Genomic DNA, 16,526 nt, shown 5'->3' with positions numbered 1-16,526 from the left:
TATTAATATTGTTTAGAAAAATAAAATAAAACTAAAGAAAATAAAACGCAATTAAATATGATGAATAAAAACAAAATCAAATAAAATAATATAATGCGAAAGAAAACGAGATTGAAGTAAATAAAAAAACTTAAACAAAGTAAAATAATTCAAAGAAAAAAGATTTATTAAAATTAACTTAGGTAAAACTAAATAATAAGGCGAAATAAATAGAACAAAGATAAAAAACAAAATTTAAATAAATAAAAATGAAATGAAATGAAAATAAAACATAAAACAATACAAAATGAAATAAAAGTCAATTAAATGAAATATAACAAATAAAAATAAAATAAAATAATCCGGAAGGAAAAGAGAAAGTAAATTAAAATTAAATTAAATTAAATTAAATAAAAGAAAATGTAATTAAATGCAAAAGACAAAACTAAAATAAAGTAAAATAATGCAAAAAAAAATTAATTCAAATAAATTTGAGTTAAACAAAATAATAAAGCAAAGTAAAATAAATAAAAATCAAATGAAATAAAATTAAATTAATAAAAATGATTTAAAATAATGCAAAAAAATTAGATTAAACAAGTAAAAATGAAATGGTATAAAATAATATAAAGGGGAAAACTTAAAATCAAATCAAATAAAACAAAATTGAAATACAATAAAATGAAAACAAAAGTAAAATAATTTTGCAAACTAAAATAAAATAAATAAAAATGTAATAAAATAGAAGTAAGTAAACGAAATACAAATGAAACGAAATAAAAATTAATGAATTCAAAAAAGTAAAATAAAAAAAAATAATTAAGAATTAAATAATACGAAACGAACTACAAAAACAAATTTAAATTAAATATTGAAGCAAAGGAAAATAAATTTAAATAATTAAAAAAAATTAAATAAATTTAATTATTGTAAAATAATGCAAAAATAAGTAAAGAAAATAAAGGAAAATAAAATCAAATAAAATAAAGTAAAGTAAAGTAAAATAAAATAAATCTATTTAGGATTTGTGACAGATATCCTTCGGATTGAAACGCTGATACGCACCACTTTAACTAAGTTCCAAAGTCATTACTCTCAAAGCGCTGTGGATAGAATATCGCTTCTTCGAAACATTGATGGGAGAGGAATCATTAATATAGCGCGTCTAGACTTTTCGCAAACTTTGAAGCTACGTACATATTTTCTAAGCAGCGAGTCCCATATATTTAAAACTACCGCTATGGCAGATAATGGCTTTACCCCGCTCAGCTTGATGATCGCAGCATGGAATACAAAAATAATACATGGTGCCCATCCCCATGATCTCGAAATGGCATGGATAGACGCATAATCATCCAATTTGTGGTTAAAAAGAGGAAAATTATTTTCTGAAACAAAAGGTTTCGCAATCGCTATCCAGGACCGAATTATTCCAACAAGAAATTTCCGAAGGTCGATACATGGCAAGGCAATAGAAGATAGGTGCCGAAGGTGCGGCATTTACGGTGAAACAATCGACCATGTAATTGCTGGATGTAGCGTACTTGCCCCCGTAAATATGTCATGAGACATAACAATAAAGCAAAGATCCTCCACCAACAACTTGCGATAAAACATGGTCTCTTACAAGAAGAAGTCTTGTATTTTAAATATGAACCAAAAGCAATATTGAAAAATGTAAATTTTAAACTGTACTGGGACAGATTTATATCCACAGATCAACAGCTGCCAACAAACCTGAAATTATCTTGTTCGACAAGACAAATAAAACAATCGAAGTAATCGATATAGCGGTGCCCCTTAATCGCAACATCCAAAGCACATACTCCACCAAAATATCGAAGTATGCAGTTTTGGCCATAGATCTTAAACGGATGCACAAAGCGAGGGAAATAATATAATACCAATAATTATATCTTCCACTGGATTAGTGCCGAAGCATCTAATCAAAACGTTTGAAGACGTTTGACTGCCAACACCTTTTAGAAGACATGCAGAAGTCGACCATACTGGACACATGTGCAATAGTTCGTAGATTTTTAAATATGTTTTTTTTTTTTTTTTATACCCCATTTATTTTATACATCTGTCCTTTGACATTAAGTATGTTGGTTAACAATTTGGTCAGGATTTATATACATCGCTTAATGGCCAGTGTCAAAAAGCGATAAAATTAAAATAAACGAAATAATAGCGATTAAATAATATACAATAATACAATACAAGTTTCACTTTACATGACTACATTTTACAACTATTTTTAATTATTTTTTTTTTTTACATATTTATGGTTTTTTAGCATTTATCATACTAGGTCGCTTGGTCGGGTTCTCTTTAAGCGCCTTTCCCCGTTTCTTTCCCTTTCAAGAAGTTTGTTGATTTCTGCATTACTGTGTGTGTGTATTTTTTCAAAGTGCCTTGTTGTTATTTTTTTGATTTCTTCGTCTGCTCTTGCTATATTAAAAGTCCTGTGGATGTCATCATTTTTTGTGTACCTGTCAGACATGGTCAAAATTCGAAGAATCTTTGATTGCTGTCGTTGGATTTTTTCTATATGAGTTTTTTTAGCCGTTCCCCACACCTGGAATCCATATAGCCAGATTGGTTTAATCATAGTTTTGTACACTAACAGCTTGTTCTGTATAGTGAGTCTGGATTTGGAGCAGACTAACCAATGAAGTTGTCGAAGTTTTTCTTTTATTTGTTTGACCTTTTGCTTTATGTGGTGACTCCAATTTAGTTTGGAGTCCAAGTGAATTCCCAGATATTTAGTAGTTGATTATATTGCTTTATATAATATAATTGCTTTATCATTTATTTTAATTGGAACTGCGGTAAATTTTGTTTTGTTAGTAAATATAACCTGTACGGTTTTGTCTTCATTTATTTTTAGGCACCAGTTATCAAACCATTCCTTAACTGCGTTTGTATATCGCTGCAGTTTTTCAGTAGCGATAATTAAGCTTTTGTCTGATGTCGAACGTAGCAATTGAAGAATTAGTTTCGTCAGGAGGTGGTATATCTGCGGTGAATAAAACATATAGTAGAGGGCCAAGAACGCTTCCTTGCGGAACTCCAGCAGTTATTTGATGAATATCTGAACATTGACTGTCGTATTTAATGTAGAAGCTTCGGTCGGTTAGATAGCTTTTTATGATGAGATAGTAGTCAAAAGGTAGCATTCTTTTTATTTTGTGGAGTAAGCCTTCATGCCACACTTTGTCAAACGCTTTAGCTACGTCCAAAAATACTGCGGCACAGTATCGATTGTTTTCAAGGTCTGATTGGATTCTATTTGTAATTCTATGGATCTGTTGAATAGTGGAATGTTTTTTTATGTTTTTTTTTATTTAAGCAACAGTAATCGCATGGGCGTAGAACTTGGACTACGCTCCACCAGACCACAATCCCTTGAAAATTTTATCCGGGATGTGTAATCTCCGGCAATAGCCGAGATGGATTAAGCTCAAAAAAATAAAAATAAAATAAGAGAAAATAAAAAAATGTAATAAAATAGAACTGAGTAAATATAAAAATTAATTATAAAAATTACTTTGAATTGAATAAAAATGGGATCTAAAGTAAAATAAAACAAAATAAATAAGAATTAAATGATACGAAACGAATTACTGAAATAACTTTAAATTAAATTAAATATTGAAGCAAAGCAAAATAAATTAAAATAAATAAAAAAGAATGAAAAAAAGTTAATAAAATTAATTCAAATAATGCGAAATAATTAAATAAAATCAAACAAAGTAAAGTAAAGTAAAATAAAATAATAAAAGAATTTAAATAACACCATGAAAAAATAAAACCAAAAAAAATAATTTAAAGCAAAAAAAACCTAAAATAAGTAGAACGAAATAAAATAATAAAAATTAAATCAAAAATGTAAACTAAAGTAAAATAAAATAAAATAAATAATAATAATTAAGTAAAATAAAGATATTAAATATTAAAGCAAAGAAACATAAATTAAAATTAATGAAGATGGAATGAAATAAAAGAAAATTAAATTAAATTAATTTAAATAATGCAAAAAATAAATGAAATGAAGCCAAATAATATTAAAGAATAAAAAAAAATTAAATAAAATAAGAAGAAATAAAATAAAACCATGAAAATAAATGTAAATAAAATAAAATAATGCAAAATAATGTAAAATAAAAATTAAATAAGAAAGTGCACATAAAGATAAGAAATCAATAATATAAAAAAATAATAACACTTAAATAAATTTTAATCCAAAATTTACAAAAATAAAATAAAAAAGTAAAACGCTTGTAATATACGGTAGAATAAATAATACGAACCGGTATAATATAATACGAACCGAAATAGAATTATTAAAAAAATTGAATAAATAAAGGGTGATTTTTTAAGAGCTATAGGAAAGTTTTTCAAAAAACCATACGTAAAATTCAGAAAAATGCATGCAATTTTTATTTGAATCGATAGTACAGTCCATGTAATTTAATGTTTGAAGATTATTTCATGCAAATGTTGAAGGCGACTGCGCTTCAAGTGGTCCATCCCCTTAGTCCAATTTTGGTATACTTTTTCCAATGTTTCGGCCGGTATCTCACATATAAATGCTTTAATGTTGTCTTTCAATGCGTTAATTGAAGCAGGCTTGTCTGAATAGACATGAGCTTTAACATAGCCCCACAAAAAATAATCTAAAGGCGTTATATCGCACGATCTGGGTGGTCAATTGACAGGTCCCGAACGTGAAATAAAATGTTTACCGAACTCGTTTCTCAACAAGTCCATTGTTACGCGTGCTGTGTGGCTTGTTGCACCGTCTTGCTGAAACCACATGTCATGCAAGGTCTTGCATTTTCTGCAAAAAGGCAAAAAAAATTTGGATCATTTCACGGTAGCGCTCAGCATTCACAGTTACGTTACGATTCGCAGCATCTTTGAAGAAGTACGGTCCAATGATACCTCCAGCCCATAAACTGCACCAAACTGTGACCTTTTCTGGATACATTGGTAGCTCTTGCAATTCTTCTGGCTGATCTTCACTCCAAAATCGACAATTCTGCTTATTTACGTACCCATTGATCCAAAAATGAGCTTCGTCGCTGAACACAATTTTTCGATAAAAAAGTGGATCTTAAACTTTCTTAACAGAACACGCATTTTTATAATAAAATTCAATGATTTGCAAGCGTTTTTCGTTTGTAAGACGATTCATGGTTGAATTATAGACAAAACTGAAGATGTTTGGCCGTGAAACAAAACACGAAACGTGCGTCAGCTGTTTAAACCAACTGTTTAAAAAGATAATAGCTAAAAAATCACCCTTTAGATATTAAATGAAGACTTAGAAATTTCACTTACTCAAACAATTTGATTGCAGAATACATGGATGTACCTGAGCATTGGTTTGATATTAATTTTGAGCTCGACGCTGGTTATGCATATGGTGCTTTACGCTGAAGAGTACATTGCAGTCAACAAGCACACCAAGGATACACTTTTTACTTCAGCGGTACGTAGAAATAACTGTGGGTTAGAGAATAGTCCATGCGTTTATTTCACAATGACGCATTCAACTTCTTTTTCTCCTCTTAAGAACACCTCTCCAACAAAAAAAAAAAATATATATCTTTTACTATTAATCGGTGTATTTTATTCTTCCAGTTTATCGGTTACATTTGCGCCATTGAATCGTTTATTCTGGCTGGTATTGCTTCATGGCCATGGACGCAATATTATCGTCAGGTGCCCGATGATGGCAGCGAAATGTATATCGAAGATCGTGAAATGACACCAATGAGTCCAATCGAGAGTACTGATGTGCCGAATACACACCATCAAACACAACATAACAATCGAAATAATAGCACTGCACACAGCGAATCAAATCACAATAATCAGCAACAGCAACAACAACAACAACAATACAATCGAATATCATCGTCGTCGTCCTATAATCAAAAGCCTTATATACCTGGTAAGGTAATTTAGCATTAAGTTAAAATATGGCAAAATATGAGAAACCCATTAAAGGACATAGAAATTTATCGAATAGATGAAGAGCAGTATTCAGGGTAGGCATCTGATATTTGATTACACTAGTCTACAAGGAAAAGTATCCGAAATAATTTAAACTAATATCTGCTTCTCTGTCCATGCAAAATTCGGATTGATAACTAAAATTAATTTATTAGTTTGAATTTTCGAGATATCCTAACCTAAAAGTGCAAAAAACCCCATTTTTGCCCATATTTGAGGTTATGTAGCCTTGCAGATGTTTTCTTTCACCAAAATTAAAGGATGGCATCTTTAAATACAATCCTTCTTTTTTCAAATGGCGTTTTGTTTGCTCAAATATCATTTTTTTTCGCAGAGATATCGCATTTTGAAATTTTCATGTTTCGAAATTTTCCTACACCTGAAAATCGATTAAGATAACATAGACATGATATAGTCGCTTACTAATTTTCTTGAATTGAGTCTTATTTTTCTTAAAATTTTGTCTCACACCATAAGTGTGCTGACTCACCACATCCCTACACTATCTAACCTTTGGGTACCGAGTCACACACAGCCCTAACCCCTAGAAACCACCCCTATCATACCGCGAGCAGGCTAACCCACATAACCGCAAGCAGGCTTTCCCACAAACTCCAAATTTACATACTATTAATCCATATATTTCAGGCCCTCAAACCCAAGAAAATTAGTAATCGAATATATCATGTCTATGTTATCTTAATCGATTTTCAGGTGTAGGAAAATTTCGAAACATGAAAATTTCAAAATGCGATATCTCTGCGAAAAAAAATGATATTTGAGCAAACAAAACGCCATTTGAAAAAAGAAGGATTGTATTTAAAGATGCCATCCTTTAATTTTGGTGAAAGAAAACATCTGCAAGGCTACATAACCTCAAATATGGGCAAAAATGGGGTTTTTTGCACTTTTAGGTTAGGATATCTCGAAAACTCAAACTAATAGAGCAATTCTGAGGCCAGATTTGGATTCAGCGCATCATAAACCTTCGGAAATATATAGTCTGGTTTCTGGGTCTGAATGTTGGTTAAATTTTGTCGGCCTGTGTTATCAACAATAGTATAAATACTTGCTGCACGCATTTGTGACGGTGACCAATCCTACAATTCTGAGAAGTCTTAAAATATTTAAAGATATTCTACTACAGCTTTGTATGAACTGCCATCTATGCTTGGCGATTTCAAACAAGCGCTGATGAGAATTTCTCTCTGGATTAACATGAGTGAGCGTACCTGCACCCGGCATTGAGTGACTGGCTCAGATGTACTTTCGGGAGATGGCGTCTTGCGACTAAAATTACTCCTGTACTTTTAATACTAACTTTATTCGTAAACACTTTACTTTTTCTTAGTCATAATGAGATTCATTCTTAGGATTATATACTGCCCTTTATACAGCAGGGTATGAAGAGAACGACAGTATAGAAAAGGATGGATCACTTAACGAGCACTTTTTTGTACTTTTTCTCAAAACCATGATGTGATCGGCACTTTTTGACCCCAGAAGCGTAATCAGCGCATACAATTTGATCGAAAACCAATCTCATATTAAATGAAATAGTAAATTTTGTTGGCCGTGGTTGTCTGGTTTACTTTTATATCCAGCGGAATTTCATAAAAATGTGTTCGGCACGTTTTATTTCGCTATAGTAAAAAAACTACTTGACAATTCCCAATAGTCGGCCTTGCCGTCGGGACTGAAGAGGTGATTCGCGAGCTATCTCTGTGGTTGGCAATCGTCAGTCATTTTTCGAGACCACATCTCAAGACAGAAGACAATAAAGCTAGGTATGCCGCAGGGTTAGGTCCTTTCACACATCTATATTTCGAAGCTCTCCCAACTACTCACTGGTCTCCTTAATCTGACGATTGTTTGATAATGCCGCCCGGCAATTGTTTGTTTTCCAAAGTGAACGTTTATCTCGTTTTTTTCACTAAGAGGAATCCCCAGCTTTCACTCACTAAATCCACGGCGAATCTCATTATCACCTGGACGAAGGGGACCAAATTGGAGCTAAAGGTGAAAGTCGATGGCACACCAATGCTGACACTTAACTACCCCAAAATTTTTGGGCGTCACCTTCGATTGTTTGCTCTCCTTCTCAGTTCATACAACTGCCATTGTCACTAAGATACAAAACTGCAAAAAAATTCTCAAATCGCTAGAGGGCAGCACTTGGGAAAGGCAAAGAAATATTGTTAGCGAAATTTAAAGCATTTGGCCGGCCGGTACTAAATGATTCATAGAGGATAAAGTGCAGACCTGACAAAATACAATGATCAGGCAGCTACGCGATTCCTCCTGATGGTTTCCCTGCAACACCTTCACACTCAGTAAACAATTTCTGCTAGGGGGCTACCATAGGAATCCTGAGCCACCTTCTAGGCGAGTAAGGAGACATCTCTTCGATTAAACCGACTGGACCAGAAAATGTGTAGACAGACATTAAACGACATTCATCGGAAGACTCTCACCACCTTCCTAAACTCCCGACCGCCGAATGCCGTTATCGGAATCCAACCACCAGGCATTATAGACAAAGAGCTGTAGCTGCTTCGTGGAATCCGCCTATTTTTGCCTCAATTACGGTCCGAATATTGTAGCAGGTTAAACTCCTACCTATCGAGCATTTACCTCAACGTACTGAATATATGTCCGGCATATGAAGGTACACTGCACGATACTAATCACCTCTTCGCATGATCTCTCTCAAACCTACTTACCTAGCACCCCTCTTCCTCTGGACCCAACCTGTCGAATCGGCACGTTTCCTGAGTCTACCGCTAGATGATGACGACCGGTTACTACTCCGCACTGGCAGGACCTAGTGAACTGCTACAACAACAATTTGTGTTTTCATCGGAATGAGAGGCCTACCTGAAAGTTCTTTTCTTAGTTGATTTCGCTCTATCCCCCCATCTCTTACGAGTACCAAGCTTATCAGGAAAACTACTGACATTCTCTATACTTGCAAATACAAACTTCTACTCCACCACTACTGGGCTATAGTGTGAACCCCATAGTGCCAATTTAGCTGTTTTTCACTAAGCAATTCACACTGAGCTTATGAAGCAAATTTTAGGGGTGGTCTGCATTTATAAATCATATATGGACAGAACTCTATGTGGGTGACCGTTTGGCTGTAATATGGGTTATTACCACTAACTTTTATAACCTTCCAGGTAGTAGACAGTCAGCATTAGTTTAATATCTTAGAGGTCGCCTAGGAAACCCGCTTATGAAGATAAAGAAGTTATTAAAAATTTCGGGGCGTCCATCCATCAAGACTCATTGAAGAAGTAGTGCAAGGTGGCACAAAATGAATCATCTAATTTGGTTTTCGAACAACTTGTTTACTATATAGTGTGATGGAGTCTCTTTCTGAGTAATGGAAAGCTTTATTTTGGCCTTGACGTGCTACATCGTATGCCTGTTTGTATACAGCAGCTGCCTACTTCACAAGTGTTAAATACCACCTTAATCAAAAAGTTCCCGGATTATATGCAGAACATTCAAAATACGAGTTTATTCCTCAAAAAGGATATTATCGCCTTCAAAGTACGAGGAGCATCAATTGCAATGCACTTATTCCAGTCTTTGATCCAGCTCTCGACACATTTCTTGAGCTTTATTTTCGGTATATCGATTAGAGCTGACTTCGATTTTTCCATTATTGCCTTTCCTAAACGCGTTCCCCGCAGTGGGTTTTTGATTCCATCAAACAGAAAAAATAGCAGGGGCACATATCAGGTGAATTCGATGGCTGTTGGATGGCATTTGTTTCTTTCTTGGTTAAAAATTCACGGAAAATGATGACGCTGTGCGACGGAGCGTTATCATGGTGCAAAATCCACGTTGTTTTCCTAGAAATCCTTTTTTTATTGGCGCATTGCTTCACATCTCATAACGCCCAAATAATAGTCTTTATTGACTATCTGAACTTCTTGAAAAAATTCGGGGTGTACAATGCCGTTGTAATCCATAAAAAAGGTGAGCATCGCTTTCTTTTTTGACCGAAAACGACGTGTCTTTTTTTGTATTGGTTTATTCGGAGCTCTCCACTCACTCGTCTGATGTCTGAACAGCCTGTCGTATGCAAAAACCCACGGTTCGCCTCCAGTTATGATGTGTTTGATTAATGTTGGGTCGGATTCAGCCTTGGAAATCATGTCTTTCTCAATTTCAAAGCAGTCCCTTTTTTCATGTAATTCAGGTCCTTTGAGATCAACTTTGCACCAACGTGGGGCAAACCCAAATAATTAAGTACAATGTCCGAACAGATCCATAAGCAATGTTCAAGTTCTCTGCCGCTTAGTATTTTATGGTTAATTTGCAGTCATTGATCAACTTTTCTTTTTTTATATTGATATTTTCATTAATTTTCGACGTCGACGGCCTGCCTGTACGTTCGTCATTCTTTATGTACTCACGATCCCTTCTGAAACGTTCATGCCACGGTCGATTTCTTTATACCGGCCACCATAACCGAATGAGTTGGTGCGTAACTACCATTTGGAATTTGGAGTATGTAGGTTCGAATCTCCGTGAAAAACCAAAATGAAGAAAACAAATGCTAAAAGCGGTCGCCCCTCGGCAGACAATGACAAACTTCCGAGTGTACTTCTGCCATGAAAAAGCTTCTCTTAAAAAATATCTACCGTTTTGAGTCGGCTTGAAACTTTAACAACATCAAGCCGCGTGCCATAAATAGGAGTAGGAGCTCGGCCAAACACCCAAAAAGTATGTAAGTGACAATAAAACAATTTGAGAAATCTATACCCAACATTTCTAAGGTTTTCGCACCATTGAATTTTAATACACACTTAAAACTGTCCTTCAGCAACACTATTAGAGTTAGTTGGAAAGTTAGATGACAAAATCCAGCCTATGTCTACTCCCATATTGGGCGTTGGGGGTTGGTCAGTGTCTCTTCACTACGTTAGGTGCGACTGGGAGTCCTTGGAAGGGTCGTTATGGCTCTCCACCTGCGGCCTTAAAGGGGTGATGTGAGTTCGCTCTGCCGATGTGTTACCTCTGGTGTATATCAGTAACCAGCTGCCTCGGACCTTGGACAGGAAGCGTATAAACATTATGAAAGCGTTTACACATTTTATTTGAAGTTATCGCTGAGTTCTTTTATGCCAAACGTTTTATTAAATAATTTGCTTACTTTCAGCCAAACGACCCAATGAATTGATTAACCAAAGACCAACTCTGGGTCACACCCAAACAACCAGGAAACCAAATACTCGTTACCGTGAAGGCTATCATTATCAACCAGTTGCGTCAACGTCCCGCCAGAGCCCCACATTCGTCATAGGCGATGACATTGGGGCCGGTCCATCCACATCCCGATCCAATGATAATTCTAGTGCGTGATAGTTTTTATTCCTCATAATAATGTAATAAATTTAAAATATATTGCAAAAAAAAAATTATTATAATAAAAAAAATTTGCAAAAAGACAACAAAGTAACAAACTGAAGCGTACACAATAAGCCATTGTCATTGAATGAAAATTCGAAAAAAAAACATAATAATTATTATAATACGAGTAACAATTGAAAGAGAGGGGGAGAAGTAAGTAAGCAAAAACAGAAATAAATAATTAATTAATTGTAAAATATATATCTGCGGGTATGAAAAAAATTAATCAGCTGAATTTTGATTCGGCAACGAATACTAAAGAAACAAAAAAAAACTATTATAATAAAAAATTTAAACAAAATGCATTTGGTAATTGTAACGAATTGTTTATAGATGAACAAAAAAATAAATAATAAATAAATGAAAATAAAAAGTAAAATAGAAGTGAAAAAAGCAAACAACAGCAACAATAATAATAGTTTTAAATGTGTGTGTATAACAAAGTAAAACGAAAAATTACCGAAAAAGAAAAAGCAAACAAAGAAAAGAAAAAAAACACTAAGAATTCAATGAATTTAAACACTGCAATAAGAAGAAGAGTAGGGATGGAGACAAAGAATAATTAAAATTACAAAATAAAAATAGGTAACGATCAAACATACATATTTATGTTAGGTAATAATAAAAAAAAATTGAAAATTGAACATAAAAAATATCGAATTACCAATTTGTGTGGCGGCTGAAGTTGGCAGTGCCAGCTTTCGCTAACTCTCACACTTTGTAGAGTGTACTGCGTCCAGTAGTGATTAAAAATCATATTGAAGCGGATTCAGATTTTTTTGAGTCCCAGATGTTGAGAAACTACGTAACTAATAAAAAGTTGTATTGTGCAATTTCTGATTTAACTCAAATACACATACCTATATGTAAGTATGTATGTGTGTATCTTTTCAATTACCTCTTCGTATGCTTTCCAAATAGTTAAGAGCACTGTGCAGATGGTACTTTTTTTCTGTTACCAAGTATTCATTTGATTGCGCTAAATATTTTTTATTCATTAATTGAACAAAATGTTTTTAAATATTACCAGGTATATACCTATGAAATGAGACTTTTTTCAATTTCAAACGTTTATTAACAAAAATGGTTACAAATTTAATCTTCAAAATAATAATCATCGCTAGCGACACATTTTTCCCATCTCTCAGGCAATTTGTGGATGCCGCGCCAAAAAAATTGGCCGTCTTTTGTCGCAAACCAATTATCGAGCCATTTTTAGCTTCTTCGTGAGAATTGAAACGCTGCTCGAAAAGTGTGTGGCCCATCGATGCAAACAAATGATAATCGGAAGGCGCCAAGTATGGTGAGTAAGCAGCATGCACCAGCGGTTCTCAATCGTACGTCTCCACCAATTCCCGGGTCGCTCTTGTTCGATGTGGCGGTTCATTGTCGTCAAGAAAAATTCTTTGTAACACCGATCGGCATATTTTGGGCGTTTTCGGTGTATAGCGCTGTTCACATCGGGCAATTGTCGTTGATAGCGTGCACCGTCAACTGTTTCAACCGGTTTTAATAGCTCGTACCAAATCATCCCACGCTGATCCCATTGCCTTGCGGCCGAAGCGATTTGGTTTGGCCGTTGTTTTTGGCTTGTGGCCGGGTGGACCATTCGATCGTTTACGCTTGAGACTAGAGAAATACACCCATTTTTCATCACTCGTAACGATTCGATGCAAAAAAGACTTCCTTTTGAACCGGGAGAGCAGCATTTCCCAAGTGGTTTTTCGGTTCTCTTGCTGCGTTTCAGTCAGTTCATGCGGTACCATTCTTCCGACCTTTAAAATCATGCCCGTGTCTTTCAAACGTTTTATTATTTTTTTTTTTTAATTTCAATTTCTTTCTTTTCCTTCTCTTATGCCAGATCTATTCATGCAAAAATTATCCAGTAACTTGCCCGTAGCTTAATTTCCGAGAATGCGCTCTCAAAGAGATTCAAATAATAAATTTGCAATTTTACGAACAGCTGATTAAATTCTTGATGGGGAAAAATCACAAAATTTAAAAAATTTTCGGTGAGCTACCTGTAATAATTACAAAAAAAAGGCAATAAAATACAAAATAACGAGCTTAGCATCACACGATTTTATTTTGGCCAGAAGAATTTGATCCATTTCCTCATCGCTGTAGGATCAAGAACATTCCATTAGCAATTGTGTTGTTGTGGCAATTCCAGCTTTCTTCATACATATTTTCCTTGCTGCCTATTGTCAAATTAGTTAATAACCAAGAAGTACAAGCATAAAACAGAAAAGATACCTTGAATGCTTTCGATTTGTATTACGGAAACTGCAGCAAGGGTGACTGGAGGCTGTGGTTCAGAAGTGCATGCTTCCATATCATTGGCCGTTTCCTATTTAATATAATTTATGATTTCAAATTAACTTTATAAACTTTATCTCAAATATATTTACATACTTTCTCCCATCCAATCGCCATTTTTATTTAGATTTAGAACTTTGATTCAATTCGCAAATTTTACGCGTTTTTACTTTTACTTTGCCATCAGCTGTTTTTCTCACTTTTCAAACTTGCAACTTCCCCTCAAAATGAAGTGCCATTTTGCTCTCTCACTTTCGCCTCCTTTGCGAGTATTTTGGATACATGAACTCCAAAACTTGATTATTTGTAACTTTTGTTATAAATTATTTGCTTCATGAACTGACCTATTTTTAGAAACAATAATTTTTGCCAGGGAAGTTTGCATAATCATAGAAGTAAAAAATGTATGTATGTACATATATGCGGTTTGTAGATTTAAAACTATCTATTTTTTTTTATGCAACTATAGGCTGCCTTGATCGAGTGAGCTTTTTGGGTCCGTTCCCAGCAATTGAATTTTTCGACCTAAAACCGCTACTCATAAGCAACATCTGCCATTCGAAGACGATTACTCTATACTCGTTGGGTTGTAAGCTCTTAAAAGTCAATGATTGATGACCATCCCCGCTCTACTGCTCAATAGCGCAAATGGAGTTGCTTTTGTTCATGTTTACTCTATCTCTCGCTCCTTTCAATTAAAAAAATCAAATTAATTTTTTTATTACATAGGTTAGGTTATGGACTATGGACCGACTACTGCACGACCAAATCACTTAGACCTTACAGGTTCGTGGAACCATTTTGTGGCTCTATGAAGCGTAGAATTGATCCCAACCCCACGCCAGACAGCTCTGTAAGAGATTTAAAAAAGTATTTACCTAGACAACCTGCTCTAAGTACTTAGATAGGGCTGGACAAGTGCAAAGGAAGTGCTGAATTGTTTCTTCCTTTTCCTCATCTGTACAACTTCTGCAATATTCATGGCAAAAAAATCTCCTAGTCTTGAGGAATGCCTGCCAAATAGCCAATGACCGGTTAAACAAGCCACGACCTTCGAGATCTTGTCTCCTCAGAGACTAAGCAATTCCTTTGTTCTTTTCTTGTTTATTTGCGGCCATAGTAGTCTAGCTGCTACACATGTATCTTCATCTCTCCATTACCTATTGGCCTCTTGGCTAATGTTGTTTTTTATTATTAGTTTACTTCTGGCCATTGGTATTCCAATGGTATTTTTATCGCTGGCTAGCTCATCAGCTTTACAGTTTCCCTCAATATCTCTGTGCCCCGGAACCCAAATGAGGCTGACCTTGAATACGACACTAATATCATTTAGGGCTGCCCGGCATTCCTGTGCAACCTTCGATCTGAGTATAACCGCATTCATTGATTTGATGGCCGCTTGGCTATCCGAGAAGATATTTATAGTAGTAGTTTTTGTTACGCATGCGTGTTCAGATATTTTTTTACATATATGTATACCTAAAAATTGTGGGCTAAAAATCAAATTAATTTTTTTATTACATAATTTACCATTCGTTTTTTTTTTATTTTTTTACGAACTTTTTGTTCAATTTTTTTCTGGTGTGGAATGTTTTCAACATTTTGAATATTGAATATTTGAGAAAAAATGTTTTTAAATACCTTTTGCAAACGCTATCAATTCATTGATTTCAAAGTCTTTGATTTTTTTTTATTTAAAATTTTAATTTGCTTAAATTTTGCAATGAAAACTTAGTATTTAACTTAATTTGATAACTTTGCTTAATTTTTTTATTGAATATCTTTGGTTCATTAGTCAATTGAAAACTTACCTGGGTATGTTAATTAAATTAATATATGATTTTGAAAGAATTTCAATTAAAAAGAAATTAAATTAATATTTAAAAAAGTATGAAATATTAAACAAAAAGTTTTATTGATATTAATAAGTTAAAAAAACTTTTAATTCAGTATATTTCTATTTTATACTTATGTAGGAGTAGATTTCTTTAAATTCTTTTTTTAAATATAAAATTGAAAATAAAATCTTGTTCCAACGAAGTTTTAAAGCAAAACAAAAATAAAATAAAAAAAACCAAATTCTTTATTCCATAATTTCGTTGTGAACTTAATTACAAATGACCTTTGGAGGACATGGCTTCGTCGTGTCCTCAACGACTCGAACTTTGACATTTCAATCCAATCAATTTTTTTGTCATAGTGCTATCTTTACATTTAATTTGTATTCAAAATTTTCAAAACGAAAAGCAAATTTGTGAAGACGTTCAACAAAACCCTCAACAGCAACAAATATAGGTACTACAAAAATAAGTATGTATGTCAAGGTGTCGTATGCTTAAGCGAGTTTAGGGTTGGCAAAAAAATGTAGGCTTAGAAACGAAGGAATTCGAAGAGAATGTTGGCACATACAAATTCACTAGAGAAGTGAAATCATTGATAAAAAAATCATATGCAGTAATTAAGCGAACGTTAAGAAATAAAGTAAAATCAATTTAAAACCAGAAACTCAAACTGTAAAACCATTACTAAATGTGTACATCCCAGAATGAACAACATAAAAAAATATATTTTTTTTGGAAATTATCCTGCAGCCGGTAGTTATAATATTTGATATTAGAAGAACAAATGTAACTTGAAACAATTACAAGAGAATAAAAATAGAAATGAACGAAAAAACACTGCAACAAAAACATATAAATATAAAATAAAATAAAACATTGAACCATGAATAATAAAGATAAATCATGAATACAATGAAATGCTAGCCGATTGCA

The 16,526-nt window shown here is 33.7% G+C and overlaps 1 protein-coding gene across 3 annotated transcripts in view; it reads left to right on the top strand.

Annotated features, from left to right (window-relative positions):
* LOC128863168 (uncharacterized) overlaps window positions 1–11,746 on the top strand; it is an 88,349-nt gene extending 76,603 nt beyond the window's left edge. For all 3 annotated transcript variants that reach the window (XM_054102166.1, XM_054102168.1, XM_054102167.1), the window contains exons 4-6: window positions 5,348–5,479; window positions 5,632–5,944; window positions 11,183–11,746. In XM_054102166.1, coding sequence (XP_053958141.1) covers window positions 5,348–5,479; window positions 5,632–5,944; window positions 11,183–11,385 — 648 coding nt within the window. In that variant the 3' untranslated portion in view covers window positions 11,386–11,746. The remainder of the gene's footprint in view (window positions 1–5,347; window positions 5,480–5,631; window positions 5,945–11,182) is intronic.
* Window positions 11,747–16,526: the final 4,780 nt, after the last annotated feature.

The sequence above is a fragment of the Anastrepha ludens genome, chromosome 5 (assembly GCF_028408465.1).
Source record: "Anastrepha ludens isolate Willacy chromosome 5, idAnaLude1.1, whole genome shotgun sequence".
NCBI lineage: Eukaryota > Metazoa > Arthropoda > Insecta > Diptera > Tephritidae > Anastrepha > Anastrepha ludens.
The sequence above is the reverse complement of the archived record's forward strand: the minus strand, read 5'-3'. Positions and strand labels throughout refer to the sequence as shown.